General features: G+C 38.8%; 1 protein-coding gene across 1 annotated transcript; it reads right to left on the bottom strand.

Annotated features, from left to right (window-relative positions):
• Nucleotides 1-2,864: 2,864 nt before the first annotated feature.
• LOC117381477 (adapter molecule crk-like) lies at nt 2,865-17,398 on the bottom strand. The gene is made up of 3 exons (XM_033978455.2): nt 16,888-17,398; nt 10,950-11,515; nt 2,865-4,560 (listed from the first exon to the last, which is right to left on the bottom strand). The coding sequence occupies exons 1-3, from the start codon at nt 17,105-17,107 to the stop codon at nt 4,426-4,428; spliced, it is 921 nt and encodes a 306-aa protein (XP_033834346.1). The 5' UTR covers nt 17,108-17,398; the 3' UTR covers nt 2,865-4,425.
• Nucleotides 17,399-19,537: the final 2,139 nt, after the last annotated feature.

Genomic DNA, 19,537 nt, shown 5'->3' with positions numbered 1-19,537 from the left:
AACTGAAAACTGGTTGTCCATTTTTCAGATTGAAATGTCTCAAATATAGACAATTTTGGCTTTTTTTTTTTTTTTTTTTTTTTTTTTTTACAAATAAAGTTCCTTATTTTAAATGAAAACATTGTATGACGAAAAATTTGTAATACATTTGTTTCCTACATTTATGCAAGTAAACTACAGCAGAAGTTTCAAATTGATATCTCTAAATGTACTATTCACCTACAGTGTCTAGCCTTAAATTAACAAAAATCTGAAAATGAATGGATTAAGCAGAAGTCTTAAATTGCCCATTGGAGGCATGTTACAGTATTAGTTTCGTTTTCCCTTACAACATGCTTCAATTCCTACTTTTACCAGCAGAGGGAAGTATTTATATATCCTTATAAAGGAGCCCTATGTAACATTTCTGATGGAGATTAGGCTGCCTGCTTGTCTCCATGGAGATGGTGTTACTTTGCCTGGAATGCTCCACGGTATGGCATTAAAGAGGGGTATTTTACTTCTATGGGCTATTAATTGCTCATTACAAATTTAGATCACCATGTTACCTTTTATTGTTTTGACAATGCTGTATTTGCAGAAAAGTATGTATTAACGTTTAATAAGTTTCAGTTTTGTTTTTGATACTCTGCACCAAGTCACTCCCACTTCAGAAACAATCACAACGAAATCAGCGTAGGGCTGCCCGATTTTGCCTGAAAATAAAATTGTATATTTTTTTCTGTAAATATTCAATTTTTGATTAAATTTTAAATTTTTTCAAGACTAAAATGTTCTGTAAACTACAGAAAAATGGTCAAAACTGAAATACCCTGTGCACGGCCCTGTGCACGGCCCTGTGCACGGCCCTGTGCACGGCCCTGTGCACGGCCCTGTGCACGGCCCTGTGCACGGCCCTGTGCACGGCCCTGTGCACGGCCCTGTGCACGGCCCTGTGCACGGCCCTGTGCACGGCCCTGTGCACGGCCCTGTGCACGGCCCTGTGCCAAACTCTGCTCCTTGTGACTGCAGTGACCAGCTTTTCTTGCATTTCCAATGCAATTTCCAATGCAAGAAAGTGAGGAAGATAAAAATCAATTTTCTTCCAAACAAATCAATTTGAACTTCAAATTTGATGAAAAGATTTAATAGATTTTTTGCCCAGCCCTAAATCAGTGTGCATCCCACTAAAAACTATTGCACATCAGATCAGGTTTGTGAAGTTGTAGTGTAGACCTAATGTTTTGTATATTCATGGAAAAATGGCCACGTGGAAACATGGGTGATATGCTTGTGAGCTGGGCATTGGACAGAATCGTACTCCTGACTGTGAGGAGGGTTTGAATAAATCCCCTGGGAGAGATCGCAAGATTTTCTCAAACATGCATAGATGACATCTAGAACTTATTTAGACATGGTTTTGATGAGAGAACAATGTTTTAACATGGTAGAAGCTCCAAAAGTCAATTTGCATAATACCCCCTCATTCATCTTGCATTTATTCAATTATTATTTTATTGCTAAAAAAAACATTCATTCTTACTGTGGGTAGGGTCCCTCTACATATCTACCTTGTAACTTGGCCGGGTTGTGTCAACCACTGGTCTCCATGGAAACAGACAAAGCAATGCCATCTCCATAGAGACAAGCGAGTGGTGGACCCTCCAACAGAAAAGTTACATAGTGCACCTTTAAATAACACATTATACATCAGAATGTAGCTTACACAATTGCTTGCCAAAAATATGTAATTACATTATTATTAAAGGTGGAACCTAATAACAGCTCTTTCCCAAAAAGCTAGGTCTTGTTATCAAAAGAAACTCATGATGTCAAAAGTCTGGTACAAAATTATGCAGGCAAAAAAGGCGTATTTACAGTTTATTAATGTGTGTGTGAAAATATAAGGATATCCTCCACCTAAAAAGGATTTGGTTCATATACTGTGTTGAACTCATCCATCTTAGTTCTTAGTTCTCTGTGGTCCCAAAACAAATAGGCTTCAATACTGCGGCTGAGTTGGTAGAAGCCCTCAAAAACAGTCACTTTCAATTCATTCAAAGCACATTTGAAGCACATGTGGTTGTCAAAACTCAAAATGGTAATATTTCTGAACTTGTAATGTTAAAGGGCCTGTACCTGATTTCTTGGAGCAAAATGTGTCTTGCCTCAGTACAGATATATTGTATAAACAACTCTTAAGGTAAAAATAAGTCGGTTTTGTGCTGTTTGCATCTAATTGCTCCTCACGTTACGTCACTCCCCCTTCAGAGTGCTATCACAACATAATCAGCATGCAACCTAGTAATGCAAATTGCATCAAGTTTGTGAAGTTGCTGTGTACTCTTTTGTGTCATGCTTTTGTATATTTAAGGAGAATTGTTCTGTGGGAGCATGGGTGACTAGGCTTGTTGGCTGAGCATTGCATAGAATTTCAGTGATAACCATAAGGACATTTCAAATGTCTAGGAGAGATCCCTAGATTACTCAAACATGCATGGATGACATCCAAAATCTCTTCAGGCATGTTTTTGATGAGGGAACATGGTAGAAAGCTAAAAAAAACCCATATATATATATATATATATATATATATATATATATATATATATATATATACATATATATATATACATATATATATATATATATATATATATACATATATATATATATATACATACATATATATATATACATACATATATATATATACATACATATATATATATATATACATATATATATATATACATATATATATATATATATACATATATATATATATATATATATATATATATATATATATATATATATATATATATATATATATATATATATATATATATATATATATATATATATATACACACCCCCTCTTTAATGCCCAATAATCAGGAAGTGCATGTTAGTATGCTGGTTGTTGTTAGCGTCACCGTGACGGCAAAACACCGGTCTGGTCAGAGATCTCTGAAAGTTGTGAAAAGTGCTTATAAACTCATTGTGATGAATAATTAGAAATGCTTGGAATGCATAAGGTAAGTGAGGAATAACTTTGGAAATCAGGTACAGGTAACAATATCTGGAAAACCATCTGAGCTCACCAATACTGATATTGGAACATATATATCACACATCCCTAGATGTACTCCTACTCATCGTTTATTCTCAAAAACGGTCTAATGGTGCAACATCCATCCATCCATCTATTTTCTTCCGCTTATCCGGGGCCGGGTACGCGGGGGCAGCAGTCTCAGCAGGGACTCTCAGACTTCCCTCATCCCGGACACGTCCTCCAGCTCCTCCGGTGGGACCCCAAGGCATTCCCAGGCCAGCCGAGAGACATAGTCCCTCCAGCGTGTCCTGGGTCTTCCCCGGGGCCTCCTCCCAGTGGGACATGCCCAATGATGCAACAGTCATTTATTATTATTGCCACATTTCATACCATAAAAATGTTTAATAAAAGGTAACAGTTAATATGTGCTGTAGTGAAACGTGAGTGGGCAAAGCCTCATTGTCAACAACTCCACTGTTCTAAAATAATGTGATTCAGGCCCTGAAGTCCATGATAAAAATCTGGTAACACTAGGAGACGATATTGCATACTACTGTAATATGGTAGTGGTCCATCCCTTCTTGGCCATAACCGTCACTTTCATCTCCTGTAGAACATAGTGTTGTCCCAATACTCAAATTTCAAGCTCAATTTTGATAATTGATACTTGATAAAGATATCAGATACCACAGTAATAAAAAATAGACAATAGACAAAATAAAATAATAGTACTTTCTAACCATGTGGTCTTATATTAGTTCTGATGAGCTCTAGATCATTCTTAGAGCTCCTGTATTCAATATTTCGAGCAAATCAGTCTTGTCCCAGTACAGATATACTGTATAAGCAGCTTTTGAGGTCAAAATAAGTCAGCTGCATGCTGTCCGCATCATAAAGTGTTTTATTGTCTGATAATCAGGAAGTGTGTGTTAACATGGTAGTTATTCTTAGCTCCGCGCTCCACTCCGCGCTCCACTCCGCGCTCCACTCCGCGCTCCACTCCGCGCTCCACTCCGCGCTCCACTCCGCGCTCCACTCCGCGCTCCACTCCGCGCTCCACTCCGCGCTCCACTCCGCGCTCCACTCCGCGCTCCACTCCGCGCTCCACTCCGCGCTCATAAACTCATCTTGGTGAATAATTACAATGCTAGGATTGCATAGGGTAAGTGAGGAATAACTTTGGACCACTGAAAAACGTTGCCTTTAAACTTTTGATACTAGTTTTAGTATCCATCTGATTTTTGAATATTTTTGAGAATCCTAATAGCACATCTACATTTTGTAAGAAGGACTTCAGAGCATAGTCCCCAGCGAGTGTAGCAGAAGGCCCCACTGCTCAGGCACTGGGTGGGTTCCTCTGCAGTTTCCGCGGGCCCGCCTGATGCTCCTCAGCTCAGGTCCTCGGGCAGGTGTTGGTCCAACAGTCTGACGTGGGTGAAGGGGAAATGTCCATGTTTGCCCTTGCACTCGCCCTCCCACTGGCCATTCACGTTGATCTTGGTCACCTTCACCATGTCTCCCACCTGGCAACACAGAAACGCAACTGATACAAATGTATAGATATTTAAGTAGGCCTGTCACAAAGACATTTTGAAGTGCTATATACTGCTTAAAGGAGCCTTATGAATTTAAAAATCATGGTCTTAGGTTTGTAAGTTTATGATTTTAAATCCCATAAACATGACCTATCCGATTAGTGTTATTACAATACTAAAATTTCAAACCATTTCGATACAGATTTTGATACCACGATGACAATAAAAACATTCTTATTTAATGTTGAATCCCACTCTATTGTCTAAATAAATAGTACTTTCTTTAATCACTCAGTCGTTCATGCAGATTCCGTAGTGGTCCAGGGGTATGTACTAGTCTAACATTTGTAATTCTCATTTATTCTTAACCACAAAACATGTTTGTTATAATCTGGCGTTTTGCTTTTCAAAACACTTATCCCATCAGAAAGCACAATAAGTCTCTCATTTGAGTTGCCAGCTTCACTGCTGAAATCCAGTTGGTTTAAACCTGCAAGGGCTCTTGCTAGACTGAATGGTCACTACCTAAATCCCAGAACCTGCAGCCAATTAATCAGTGCTAGTGCAGCCTCTGCAGCTCAGTGAGTGAATTCTGGAGGTTCTTAAATTTCACATGAGGCATGGTCTGTCCATATACTGAGAATGAGAAATACATGTATGTGTCTCTATCTGGGGGTTAAGACACTAGCATCCCAGGTACACTTATGGTAGTATAATTTTTTTTTAAACGAGCGCGGGCTACATATAGTTCCTTAAGACAATATACACTGCCTGCCCAAAAAAAAGTCGCCACCAAAAAAAAAAAAAAGTCACACACTCCAATATTTCGTTGGACTACCTTTAGCTTTGTTTATGCCTTCACTGTGGTATTGTTTCGACAAGCTTCTGCATGTCACAAGATTTATTTCCATCCAGTGTTGCATTAATTTTCACCAAGATCTTGCATTGATGATGGTAGAGTCTGACCGCTGCACAAAGCTTCTCCAGCACATCCCAAAGATTCTCAATGGGGTTAAGGTCTGGACTCTGTGGTGGACAATCCATGTGTGAAAATGATGTCTCATGCTCCTGAACCACTCTTTCACAATTTGAGCCCGATGAATCCTGGCATTGTCATCTTGGAATATGCCCGTGCCATCAGGGAAGAAAAAATCCATTGATGTAATAACCTGGTCATTCAGTATATTCAGGTAGTCATTTGACCTCATTCTTTGAGCACAGACTGTTGCTGAACCTAGACCTGACCAACTGCAGCAACCCCAACCTATTTGCTTAGTTAAATCCAGGTGGCAACTTTTTTTTTACCCAGGCAGTGTAGATAATGAATGAGAATATTGAAATGTATGCCACTTGCACAATCACTCCAAAGCAGGAATATCCAAAGAGTATCTATATTGAATCTTTTAATTTATTTATTGAACTCTCTTCTGTACTACTATAACATTTGAGCAGTAAAGTAACAAAAAAAATTCCCCAGTAGTGCAAAGAAAAATCCCCACAATAAATACTGACACCCCAAAATGCTCTTTCCATCTATCATTTACTGAAAAATAAGGTGATATAGTAATAATCCTGACAGGCTGAAATCTACAGTTGAAACCAGACGTTTACAGACACTATCTAAAAAGACACATAAGCTTTTTTCCCTCACTGTCTGACACGAAATCCCACTAAACTTTACCTGTTTTAGGTCAGTTAAGATTACCAAAATTAGTTATATTGCTAATTGCCAGAAAAATTAGAAGGATTTTTTTTTGACAATTTTTCATTACTTTCTTCAAAGTCAGACATTTACATACATTTCATCAGTATTTGGTACCATTGCCTTGGGTCAAACGTGGATATCCTTCCGCAATAGTTGGCAGGAATTTTGACCCATTCCTCTTCACAGAACTGGTGTAAATGAACCAAATTTGTAGGCAACCTTGCTCCCACATGCCTTTTCAGGTCTGCCCTTAACAAAATCTGTTTGGCAGTATACTTCAGGTCATTATCCATTTGGAAGTCCCATTTGCACCAACATTTCAACTTCCTGGCTGATGTCTTGAGGTGTTGCTTCAGATGCCATCTATTCTGTGAAGTTCACCAGTCCCTCCTTCAGCAAAACAACTCCACAACATGATGCTGTCACCCCTGTATTTCACACTTGGGATGGTGTTCTCAGGCTTGCAAGCTTCCCCCTTTGTTCTCCAAACAGCGATGCTTCTTATGGCCAGTTCAATGGCCAGTTCAATTTTAGTTTCATCAGGCCATATGACATGTCGTCAATAGATGTACGTGGCACCTTCAGGCATCTGGAAATTGCACCCGGAAATTGCACCCAAGAATGAACGTGTGCAAGTCCACAGTTTTCTTCCTGATTTCTTTAGACTTTCCCATAATGTTAGACAAAGAAGCAGTGCATTTCAGGTGAGCCTTCAAATACATCCACAGGTATGTCTCTAACTAAAATGTTGTCAATAAACCTATCAGAAGCTTCCAAAGAGATGACATCACCATCTGGGTTTCCCCAGATTGTTTAAAGGCATAGTAATCTTACTATGTGTAAGATTCTGACTTTGAAGAAAGTAATGAAAAATTGTCTTTCACTTTAATTGTCTTTATCCTAGCAAATAGAAATAATTTAGGCAATCCTAATTGAAATTAAATCAGTCTAAACTTTTTACAGCTTTAGGTCAGACAGTGAGAAAAAAACATGTGTCTTTTTATATAGTGTATGTAAAGTTCTTTTTTTGACTGTATATATGCGGGGTAAAAACACAAAAGCGAGAGTAAATGGAACAATCAATGTAACTGCATTGACAGAATATTGACTGACCCATCTACAAAGAAAACATGGCAAAATGGAGCAACAGCAGTCAAACAGTCTATAAAGGATAACTTCCTAATTATTCTTTATACTTTACTGTTGTGCAATACTAACATTTTAAACTCAGTTTTGATACTAAGGAATAGAATTCGATACCAATCATATGATGATAATAAAAAAAACCCTGTCTATAGACAACAAAATCTGATTTTCAACATTAAATCATAGTACTTTTTTTATATTACCATATGGTCTTACATCTGTGTAATCCCTTAGTCATCCAGGATAATAGTGGTTCATGGGTGTTCTGATACAGCTCAAGATCATTCGAAAGCTATTCAGGAAAGTTTCAGTTCTGTCCTGTGCTGTGAATGGGACTTTTTTCTATCAATACCTGCTCAAATGAGTATCTAGTTTCGATATTAGTTTTAATTTCAATTAGTATCTGAATGCAAGTTCTAAGCAAAGAAGAAACTTTACTTTTTTGTGTTAATTAGTACTGATTAATCACTTAAAATTCCATGAACATACACATGACAGTTTGAGATTGTATTTGTTGTCAATACAAAAAAGTGAAAATGAGCCCTTCGCCCAGTCCTTTAATTTAATACACTGCCTGGCCAAAAAAAGTTGCCACCTGGATTTAACTAAGCAAATAGGTACGAGCCTCCTGCAGTTGGTCAGGTCTAGGTTCAGCAACAGCATGTGCTCAAAGAATGAGGTCAGCTGACTACCTGAATATACTGAATGACCAGGTTATTCCATCAATGGATGGCACAGGCATATTCCAAGATGACATATTCTCAAATTATGAAAGAGATTTTCAGGGAGCATGAGACATCAATTTCACACATGGATTGTCCACCACAGAGTCCAGACCTTAACCCCACTGAGAATCCTTGGGATGTGCTGGAGAAGGCTTTGTGCAGTGGTCAGACTCTACCATCATCAATGCAACATCTTGGTGAAAAATTAATGCAACACTGGATGGAAATAAATCTTGTGACATTGCAGAAGCTTATCGAAACAATGCCACAGTGAATGCGTGCCGTAATCAAAGCTAAAAGCAGTCCAACGAAATATTACACTGTGTGACATTTTTTTTGGTGGCAACTTTTTTTTTGGCCACGCAGTGTATCTAGTAGTATCTATAGTATTATGAGTATTAAATAGGGACCTCAATAGTGACCCAACCACTTCTGATCTGGAAGTAAATTTCCCATTAATTTTTCCCATGGACATGCCAAAACAAATGTATATTAAAAGTTTGAACTAAGGCTAAGAACCAGAAGACCTATAATTTTGTTTAAAATCTGTTTCTGAAATTACAGAAATTTATAAATTGCAAAAAATGTTAACACATTTATAACAACACCGCTTAAAAATTGGCATTTGGACATGATTTTCAACATTATGGATATTAGTGACTACATAGGTTTGAAATCTTAATATTTGAATTAAGCAAAAAGTTTATGAGAAAAATATACTACGAGGGGACTGTAGAGCACCCTATGACAGTTGGTCAGTGGGGCTGCACAATTTGGGACAAAAAAATAGAAATTGTGATTTTTCTGACCAACATTGCAAAAGCAATGTGTTTTGATAATAGGACTCAGATAGTTCACATTTTAAATTCAACCAGAATAACAAGAAGACTAAAACATGAACTGACAAGCTAGTACAAGAATCACACAGGATGCTTTGAGGAAATATGGCACACCAAAAATTGCAAGCCTTCACAATTTGCTTATCATTGCGCCCATTCAAAGTATTGTGTACAAGATCAGCTGGACATTTGAAGCTTGCTAAAGCTGTGTAGCAGAATGGTAGGACTCATTGTACCAGTCCCACACAGCACAGTTGTAGTAATGTGAGAACAGTCTGTATGAGTGCGGTGAAAGGAACAGGGCTCAGAGGCTGTGAGTGCCAGGGCCAGCTCAGTGTTTCCATTAGAGCTGTACACTCATTATTACTAGAGATGGACCAATCCATCTTTTTCAGTTCCAATACCAATTTCAATACTATGGCTCTGCCGAATCCTGATATCAACCGATAGCAGTGCAGAGACTTAAAACAGCCTTTATTTCCTTTAAACAAAATTAATATACGATAAAACTGATCCAAATGTCTTGTGTAGCCGTTTTCTCCTTCAAGTAACTACAGAACAGCTTTTCTATAAATAAAAGTTCAAAATATTCTCAAAATATTCAGTCTTAATTCTTAGATTTATTTGTTCAATCAGAATATAGGCTTAACCAACACTTTCAAGACAATATTCGATCAAGCAAATTTTTCAGGATTGGTGTCAAAGTCTGATACCAGTATCGGATCTCTAATTATTATTGTCCTAAGAGCTCAGGAGTCATAATTATTAAAGGGCCTGGACTTGATTTTTTTCTTTTCTTGTGGTCAAAATAAGTGAGTGTGTACAGTCTACCTCAAATTATTTTTATTGTTTGAGAAACAGAAGTGTGCAGTTAGCATGCTGGTTGTTGCAAGCTTAACTGTGAAGGCAACCTCCGCTCTGGCCTCTGAAAATTGTGAAAAGCACTTATAAAGTCATTGTAGTGAATAATTAGGATGCTCGGAATAAGGTAAGTGGGGAATAACTTTGGCTCGCTGAAAACAGTTTAAAATGAACTACTTACATTTTTAAAGACAGTAAAAATCGGGTACAGGGCCTTTATTGTATGATATACGCTGATCCTCAACATCCCAGTATCATATGAAAACATTTTGTTAAAGAAGGTTTCATTATGGGAGGTTTTAATTTGTGTTATTTCATTAGCGAAATAATGATAGTTATGAATATTAAAATGACTTAAAACATGAATATATTAAAATGACTTAAAACAGAACAATTTCAAACCGATTGCAGTGGTCTAAAGTTATTCCTCACTTACTTTATGCATTCAGAGCATCATTATTATGCAACACAATGGGTTTATAAGCACTTTTCAACAACTTTCAGAGACCAGAGCGGAGTTTAACATCATGGTCAAGCTAACAGCAACTAGCATTTAAAAGTGCACTCTCCAATTATCACGCAACAAAATGCTTTTTAATTAGACAAACATAGCACACAAGAGCTGGTTATACCTATACTGTAATTTTATCTGTACTGGGGCAAGTAGGGTTGTCAAAAGTATCAAAAATCTGATACTAATCTATACTAAAACTAGTATCGAAACTTGATACCGATTTGAGCAGGTATCAATACTAAAAAGGTCACATTCACAGGACAGAAATGAACCTTTCCTGAAAAGATTTAGAATGCTCTTGAGCTGAATCAGAACAAGTATAAGGCCAGTCTGTAACCTGCCTGGATGACTGAGTGATTACCCTGATATAAGGTAACAAATCAGTCTAAAGAACGTGTTTTTTGTTTTTGTTTTTTAATCATCATGGTATTGAAATTGGTACTGAGTATCAAGTCTATTCCTTAGTATTAAAATTTGAAAGTTTGAAATTTTAGTATCATAACAATACTGCGGGCAAGACAAATGTTGCTCAAATACATAAAAAACACTCAGGAACAGTTCCTTTAAACATGTTGTGATGCATTTACCTCCAGAGCTAGCGCAGTCTTATCATACGCATTGGGGACCCTCTTCTGGATGGCGCGGGCATACACCGGTCCATTCTGGAGGTTGGGCAGGTGTGCGTTGACTACAGGCTGAGCATACTGTCCTGGGTTCCCGAGCGGAGGCGCGTTCAGGGGGGTTCCGTCCTGCTGTGGAGGCCCACCAGAGAAGGGTGAGGTGGGAGACACAGGTTGGTACCTCTCCACATAGGGCACGGGGATCATGCCAGTGCGCCCGTCCTGGTTGGCAGCGTTCCACCACTGCTCCTCCGTCTTCACCAGCACACGCAGGACATCCCCGCGCAGGAAGGGCAAGTCTTCAGCGTCCTTGCCCGGAAAGTTGAAGAGGGCACGGACATACTCGGGCGGCTCATCGCTGTGTAGGGGGGGCGTGGGGGGCCTGGCAGGGCTGATCAGGCTTTGCTGCTGGGACCTGCTCACTGGCTCGATCAGCGTGGTAGTGTCCAGGTAGTGGATCTTGTAGAACTCCAACAAGGTGGGCAGGGCTTCGAACTCCTGGTCACCGATTCGGAACCAGGGAGCAGACAGCCCTAGGAAAGAAACATGTTAAAGTGGATTCTTAACAATAATTAGAAGCATGTTAAATAACATCCAATTCCCAGCCACCATCATGAGCCTCATTTCCATAGGGGCATAAAGTGCTGCTCTGCTGCAAGGGTCCCAAGCGTACCGCTGGAGGTACTACCTTCCAAGGGAGTCTGCCGCAATCATTGAAGGATCAGCAGCACTCCTGTAGTGGTGCCTGTGACACCAGTTGCTCATGTAGCAGAGCCCTGCCGCTGGACCTAGAGCCATGCCCGGATCAAGAAACGGAACTCAGCTGGAGGGAGCCACACCAAAACGACGCAAGGCAAAGCGGCCCCAAGTGAACCATGCCAATGAAAAAGAGGCTATATATGACTGTGGCTGCCAGCAGAGGACAGGAAAAGACCTAAATCAAGTGCTTAGGACATATGTCCATTGTAAGATTCAAGGCTACAGAAGTATGATATGCCTGATGAAATGCATTTGAACATTTAAGTGTCAGTGTTAAGCAGATATTTACTTTAAGAACTCCTTTTGATTTTTTAGAGGCAATAAATTAAAAGATTATAGTAAATAAAACAATTCCAATAAAAGGAACTCTGTGTAAGATTTTGATTTTAAATTCCATAAACATGACTCATATGTATCCCCAGATACGATGTAAACATGTTCAGATCAAATATAACCTTTACTGATGCTGATCCCTCACCTCAGACGAACAGAGCTTAGTGCTTTACTCATTGATTCGGCAGAAATACGCAATATTTTCCAGTCCCTTCTGATATTTTTTCCTCATAAACAGCCATATTTGTTTTGAATTACGCACATCTGAACTCAGGGAAATTCACTGGTGAAAAGACTCACATCTTCGTGAAGTATTGAAGAAGCAATAAGCCCCAGCATCTGCAGCCAATCATTAATCAGTGTCAGTGCAGTTGTGATTGTAGTTTTTCTACAATCACAACTGATCTTACAGTTTTTTTTTAACTGAAAGAGGACAATCCCATGCCACTGTTGTAAGGCCTTGCAATTAATAAAATTTTAATCCAGATCGAGATTCAGTTTTTTCCAAATTGTCAGTGATAAGCTTTTGTCTGATGGAGAGATGAACAGCCAATCATCTGTCATTTGGAGGTCAGTCTTTGTAGGAAGAACTAAGACTTTTTTTTGACAGGAAAGAAGAACTAAGACTTTTTTTGTCATAGTATAAAACCTGTTGCTTAACCCTGAAGCACAGATGTGGCAAAAATCAGAGATGATCAGAAATAACTTGACTTTTGCTTAATGCATGACTCCAGTTTCCCACAACTTTACAGTAGAGCTGAGGCCACCACTTCCTCTGTCAGGTCTGGACAAGCCCACAGTGGTGTTCTTGTTGCTTGTATGTGCCATTTTTTCCATGTAGTAGAATATGCAGTTGTCCCTTTCTCAGTTGGAGGCAGGGGCCAGTGTGTATTCATTATATGGTAATAATTGATTAAAGGCACTATATTACACAACATTCACTCTTGTGAGCTTTAAGCATGTTATAATATTATAACCGCATAAAAAACATACCTGGAGTGGTGATTTGTTTTCATCCACACATGTTTAAGTAACCCTTTATTATTGGTCTGTCTACTTCTCCTAGCTCAAAATGCTCCGTTCCACCTTGTGATGTCATGAAGCTGTAGTTTTCCAAGTTAAAGGCTGCCTTTTACCTTTAGTTCAGTAGAGGTGGGGAAATCAAAATGATTCTAGTGAAGATGTATGGAATTTAAAAGCTCTTGTATGGCCACATGACTTCAGAAGGTAGAAGAGAGTGTTTTGTGTGTTAAACATGTGTGAATGAAACAAAACAGAACTCCAGGTATCTTTGTGATGAGGAAACCACATAATAACAGACCAGAAAATAGCATAATATGGGTTATTTAATTAACATTCTACATGGTAATTATTATTCTGCATCTCCATTCAGTGTGAATTTGGATGAACTGTTGTAATAAAAGGTGCACTATGTAACTTTTTTGTTTGAGGGTCGCCACCTTCTTGTCTCCAATGATGTTCCACAGTAGGACATTAAACTCATCTACCTAGCATTTATTCAGGTGTTTTGAATTTTTTTTTAAATGCTTTTTTACTGTGAGTGGGCTTGCCTCTCCACAGAAATGACCTATAATATATTAGGGACCACGGATCTACTTTGTATAAATAATAGTTAAATTATTATGATTATCATTGAGAGTTTCTGGACCAACTATGACCAGTAAATATCCAATTACATCGATTTATACCAGTATCAAATTGGTGCATCCCTAGCCAATATATTGGGCCATATTTGTTGTGTGTATTATGCAAAATACATTTTTTTAGCTGTACACCATGTTATAATGTCCCTCATCAAAAACATGCCTGAAGAGGTTTTAGATGTCACCCATGCTTGGTTCAGTAATTTCGCTATCTCTCCTGGGTCCTATACAAACCCTACGAACGATACGTTTCATTTGCAGGATGCACACTGATAATATTAACACTCTGATTGCTGAAAACAATGTACCACTGTCACTCCCCTTCAAAGCCTTTCCAAAACAATAAAAGGTAACATAGTGATTTAAATGTGTTATGTGTTATCAGTTAGTACCCTATAGAAGTAAAATACCCCCTCTTTAAAGAAAAATACAGCTTTATTTTTAGTGCTAAGAGGGCACTGTGTAAAATGTGATTACGCTGCTCCCAATGGGTTAGCAGTAAAACATGATTGTGGATGTCTAAAATAATTTTACGAAAATTATTTATTTCATATTATGAAAAGTTACATAATGTACCTTTACTATAGCTGCTTCCATAGCACCTGGTATTCCCCAATTTGTACTGTTCATCCCTCACCCACACAGTAAAGGGGTTTCGCACTGACAAAGTAGGCCAGCTATATAAACAAAGGGAGGACTTAAGCAACAGCAGACCTGGAGAAGAGGGAACATCACAGGCATTCCACGAACGCCTTTCTGTCCACTCACAGGCGAAGTGGGCTTGGCTCGAAGGGTAGTACTCAGTTACATTTACTCACTTACATTTACTTGAGTAACTTCTTACAGAAATTATACTTCTCAGAATAGTTTTCTAGCAGCATTCTTCTACTTGAGTAATATATTAGACAGTGTAACAGTACTGGTGTTGTCAAAATACAAAAATTTCAAACTAGTAGTCTATTCCTTAGTATTTTGATACTAAGGAATAGACTCAATACTAAATATCAAGACTATAAAATGTTTCAACATTAAATCATCGTTGTCCATGTTGGTTCCATAGTGGTCTATGGACATATACTTGTCTATGTGGTCTTATACTTGTTCTGATAAGATCATTCTAAAGCTATTCAGGAAAGTTTCATTTCTGTCCTGTGAATGTGACTTTTTTAGTGTCAATACCTGGTCAAATCAGTACAGTTCCCAGTTTTAGTATTGATTAGATTTTTGACAAACCTAAACAGTGCTCTTATTTGAGTAATCTATTATACAGTGTATCACTACTTTTACTTGAGTAAAGGTTTTGGTCAGTCTTCACACTGTGAGTAAATCTACAAGTGACAAAAGGTTTATGTTGACAATATTAAATTATTTTTTTGCACTGCTCCTTGACATATGATTCAGTTTCTCATTTTTTGTGTCTGTCATTTGAAAATACCTGATTTTGTGTATTGTGTTTTGTCCTTCCAATAACATTAACTTCAAATTATAAATCAGATATTATGTCGCAAGAGTCTCTTGAGTGGTACTTTTCCCTAATACTTTTTTTACTCTTACTTGAGTCATTTCTTGGACTACTATGTTGTACTTCTACTTAAGTAATACAATCTTCAAGTAATGCTACTCTTATTACTTGAATACAATGTTAAACTACTCTACCCACTTCTGTGCACATTACCAACTCCTCATAGTAACACAACATACAGCAGCAAAAGAAAGTAGTGGTTATGAGTAGTTTATTTCAATATTCTCGTCATGCATGATTATTTAGAGCTGCTCTTAAGTTGCAGACTCTGTGGTGTAGGTGGACACATATTCGATGGATGGAACTTTATCAGATTTTCATGTTAAATTATAAGGGTCAGTATTGGTAAGTGCGGTTATCAAATGAAATATAACCATATGAAAATAATTTAATAAAAGGTTCTGTAACTGATTTTTACATTCTTAAAAAACAGAACTAGTCATTTTGAACAGTTCCAATTCCAGTTTCACTCTCTGAAGAATCTTTGAAGAAGGAAATGTGGCCGTGGTCTATTTATGTCAACTTGCAAGTATTCTTAGGAATGTAACAGACAATCATTTTAAAATGAATGACAATTGAAGACAGAGGTCAACTTCACGATTCGCTTCATGCTAGTAATTACGAGTACAAAAGTGTTCCAATTTCATGAATGACAGGCAAATATTACATTTTATATTTTTCTTATTTCACCTGTTTCAATATCATTTTAATGTGTTTCGCAAACACTAGTACCACTTGAGACTTTAGATTCTTTTAGTAAGGCTTGTTTACAAATCTTCCATCATACTTCTAGTCTAGACAAAATTGGGTAAAGTAGCCAAAAATATTACTCAAGTAGAGGTATAAAGTGGCCCGAGAAATTACTCAAGTAAGAGTAAAACAGTATTTGGGTAAGAGTAAGAGTAACTTAAAGAGTAACTGCCTGGATGTGACATTTGATTTATAATTAGAAGTGAATGTACTTTGAAGGACAAAACATTAAAAATAACACACAAAATTGGGTATTTTCAAAAGACAAATACAAAAATGAGAAAAACAAAATCAAATCTGAAGTGCAAAAAAAATGTTTTGTCAGTGGGAAGAGTAACCAGAGTTTTTACTCATGTAAGAGTACCGTTTTTTAAATAAAAATACTACTCAGGTAAGAGTAAAAGTATACTGCTAGAAAAGTACACTTTCTTTAAAAAGCTATTCAAGTAAATGTAACTGGTGAAATATAACTGAGTTCTACCCACCTTTGCCTCTACACTTAAAAGTACCCCTGGGGCTTTGGAGGCGTTTTTGGGGTAATCTCTGGGTCTTTATTGTAGTGCTTACTCAATCCCATTCTGTTTACCCTCATCCCCGCTGGGAGCACTGGTACCCTGACCTCTCCCCCTCGCCTCTCCCCCCGGCCTCTCCCTCTTGCCTTTTCCTCTTGCCTCTTCTTCTTGCCTCTTCTTCTTACCTCTCCCCCTCTTACCTCTCCCCCCTTACCTCTCCCCCTCTTACCTCTCCCTCTGACCTCTTCCTCTGACCTCTCCCTCTCTTACCTCTCCCCCTCTCACCTCCTTCCCTCTCACCTCCCCCGTCCCCCTCTCACCTCTCCCCCTCTCAACTCCTTCCCTCTCACCTCTCCCCCTTTCACCTGAGCTGGACTGCCGGTTGTTGCTGACGCTGTTGATGATGTAGTGGGACACTCGGGAGTTCTCGGACACGGACAGCACGTAGTCCCCGGGGCTGGTGATGGAGTCCCGCACCAGGAACACTCCGTGCCGCTGTCCCTGGAGCATCGCCACGGCCTCCTGTCTGCTCAGCCGGCCCCAGTACCAGCTGTTGCGGTCCTCGGCGTCAAAGTTCCCGGCCATGACTTGGAGAAGGACGGTTCCCCCCGGCTGCAGGCCCTTATCCGCGGCTCATGCAAAACTTTGGTCCGCTGTAGTTCCACTTGGAAAAAAATCAGGGTCTGGGAAAAGTATCGGTTTGCGCGATTCTCCAACGCGGGTACGAGTAAAAACTTTGCACGGAGTCTACGAAGTCATAAAGCATCTATATAAGGAAATGAATGCCAAATAAGAAAAGTGAAAGGGAGTTGTAAAAGTGTAAACTAGACTGAAAGGACAAACTCTGGAGCTGAAATGGCGGATGCTCACTCCCCGGAAGTGACGTTTCACACGGTGGGAAAAGGGGAATTCACATCTTTAGAAAACATGGGCAAGGATTTTACTAACAAAGCCCACTTAGTTTGTATCATGAAGTCACTGATCACTGAACAATGGAGTAAAACATGTCTCCTTATTATGCGCAGGCTTGCACCTCCACAAACCTGACTCTACTTGGCCTGGAGGAGCCCTTCTACTTGTTTCCATGGGAATGTTATTCCTTTGACTATAATCTTCCACAGGAAGGCATAAAACTTATCCTATCTCCATGGAGAATGTTCCGAAGTATGGGTTTAACTTATGCAGCAGATGCCAGTGCCACCCTCAGAGAGTTACATAGTCTACAATACATTTAAAGGTGCATACATTTAGGTACCGGTACATACAAATAAATACATACATTTAAATGTCAGCGTTTTCCAACCAGGGGACGGGGACCCTGAGAGTTTCAGATTTAAAAGAAAGATTAAATTAAATAGTATTTTACTGCAAATTGTTCTTAGTAATACAATGTTCATCTTTAATAAAGTTTATGTTGTTAAAATAAGAAAATATAGGCCTGATAGTTAATATTAGTTAATATTAGTAAACAACTGCCCTAAAAACACCTGAACACGATACATGGAGGTGCTCAAGAGTGTGAAACAGTACTTTGGGGTGCTCAAATAAAAAAAATTAAAAAAGGTTGGGAACCACTGCTCTGTGTAAATTTTCTGGTGGAGGGTCACCTGAGTTTTTATTGCTTTGCTTAAATTTTTGACAGTATATGGCATTGTCCCCCTGGCACCTTTAATGAAGAGGATTTATGTAGCACTTTCTTTTTTTAATCAAAGATACTTCATCCCGATGGTGCAGAATGGCTGTGTGACTGTGCCTTTCTGCGCCAAAGTCGTGCCTTGCCCATTGACAGAACAGTAATCCAAAAATCGCCAACCTACCACCTGAGCCACTGCCCCAGAGATAAAACTAGTAACTTTCACGTCACTAGGTGTAGAGTAGATCATAGGCTGTAGGCCATATCTGTGCCATATTCTTATTGATCCAAATGTCTGCCTGTGGCTGAGTGTGGCCGCTGGTGAGCAGTCAAATCTGTTAGGTATGAAAACTAACTAAACATTTGTCTGAAAAAAGTATCTATTAAAATAAAAAAAATGTCTGTTGCCAACTTAGCAAAAGACGAAGTTTAAATCTGTCAACAGGACAAATCGTTGTATGAGTGAAGACGTTTCGCTGCTCATCCAAGCCGCTTCTTCAGTTCTGGTCCGATGACTGATGGACACCGCCTTGTGTCTATCTGAAGGGAGGGGCTACACTGAAACTGTAAATAGCTATTGTCTCCAGTTTCAGCCTTAATGACCCTATTAACCTTTAATGGCCCTCCTATTGTTCTCTTTTGTTTCTTTTTGTGTGCTTTGGGTCTCAGGATGGAATCATAGATCTGTGAAGGATTATGTCTCAGGCCCCCATTCCTGTTCAAAGAAATTGCTTCTTTAACTCCCCTCTCAAACCATTTCTTTTCTCTGGCTAAGATCTGAACCTCACTATCTTCAAAGGAGTGGTTAGTGGCAAACTTGCATAACAACACTGATACCGCTAGAGGGCAGTGCACCCACATTAACGCTTATGGTCCAGCCTCAATGGTTTTCAACGGTTTTCAACACACATTAGGCTGTCACCTTATGTGTCATTATAGTACGATCTGTGTATACATGAATTTATCTTCCACTTAGGTAAACTTAGCACCCTGCTCCTCAGCCTACGCCCATCAGGGAGAGTGCATAGTGACCATAGTGCTGTGTTTCGCTCTTGTGATAATCCATGTATTCTAATATGCAGCCCACACTTGTGCACACATATCTAACAGTATCATCTAAAAATAATACACATTTTCCACTTTACATGCCACAGAAACCCCCAGATTACCCCAGTCACTCCAGAATGCTCATAAATACATTATAAAGGGAATTTATTACTACTTCCTAAAAATAATGGGTGGAAAGTATTACAAATGCTCGTGTTACTGCAATTGAACAGATTTTTGGGGTAACTTATAACTAGTAATCTGAGTAGTATTCTTCATGCATGCTTTTTCCTTTTACTTAAAGTGGCACTACACTCTGTACATGGTGTTTTAAT

Source organism: Periophthalmus magnuspinnatus, chromosome 14 (genome assembly GCF_009829125.3).
Source record: "Periophthalmus magnuspinnatus isolate fPerMag1 chromosome 14, fPerMag1.2.pri, whole genome shotgun sequence".
Classification (NCBI taxonomy): Eukaryota; Metazoa; Chordata; class Actinopteri; order Gobiiformes; family Gobiidae; genus Periophthalmus; species Periophthalmus magnuspinnatus.
The sequence above is the reverse complement of the archived record's forward strand: the minus strand, read 5'-3'. Positions and strand labels throughout refer to the sequence as shown.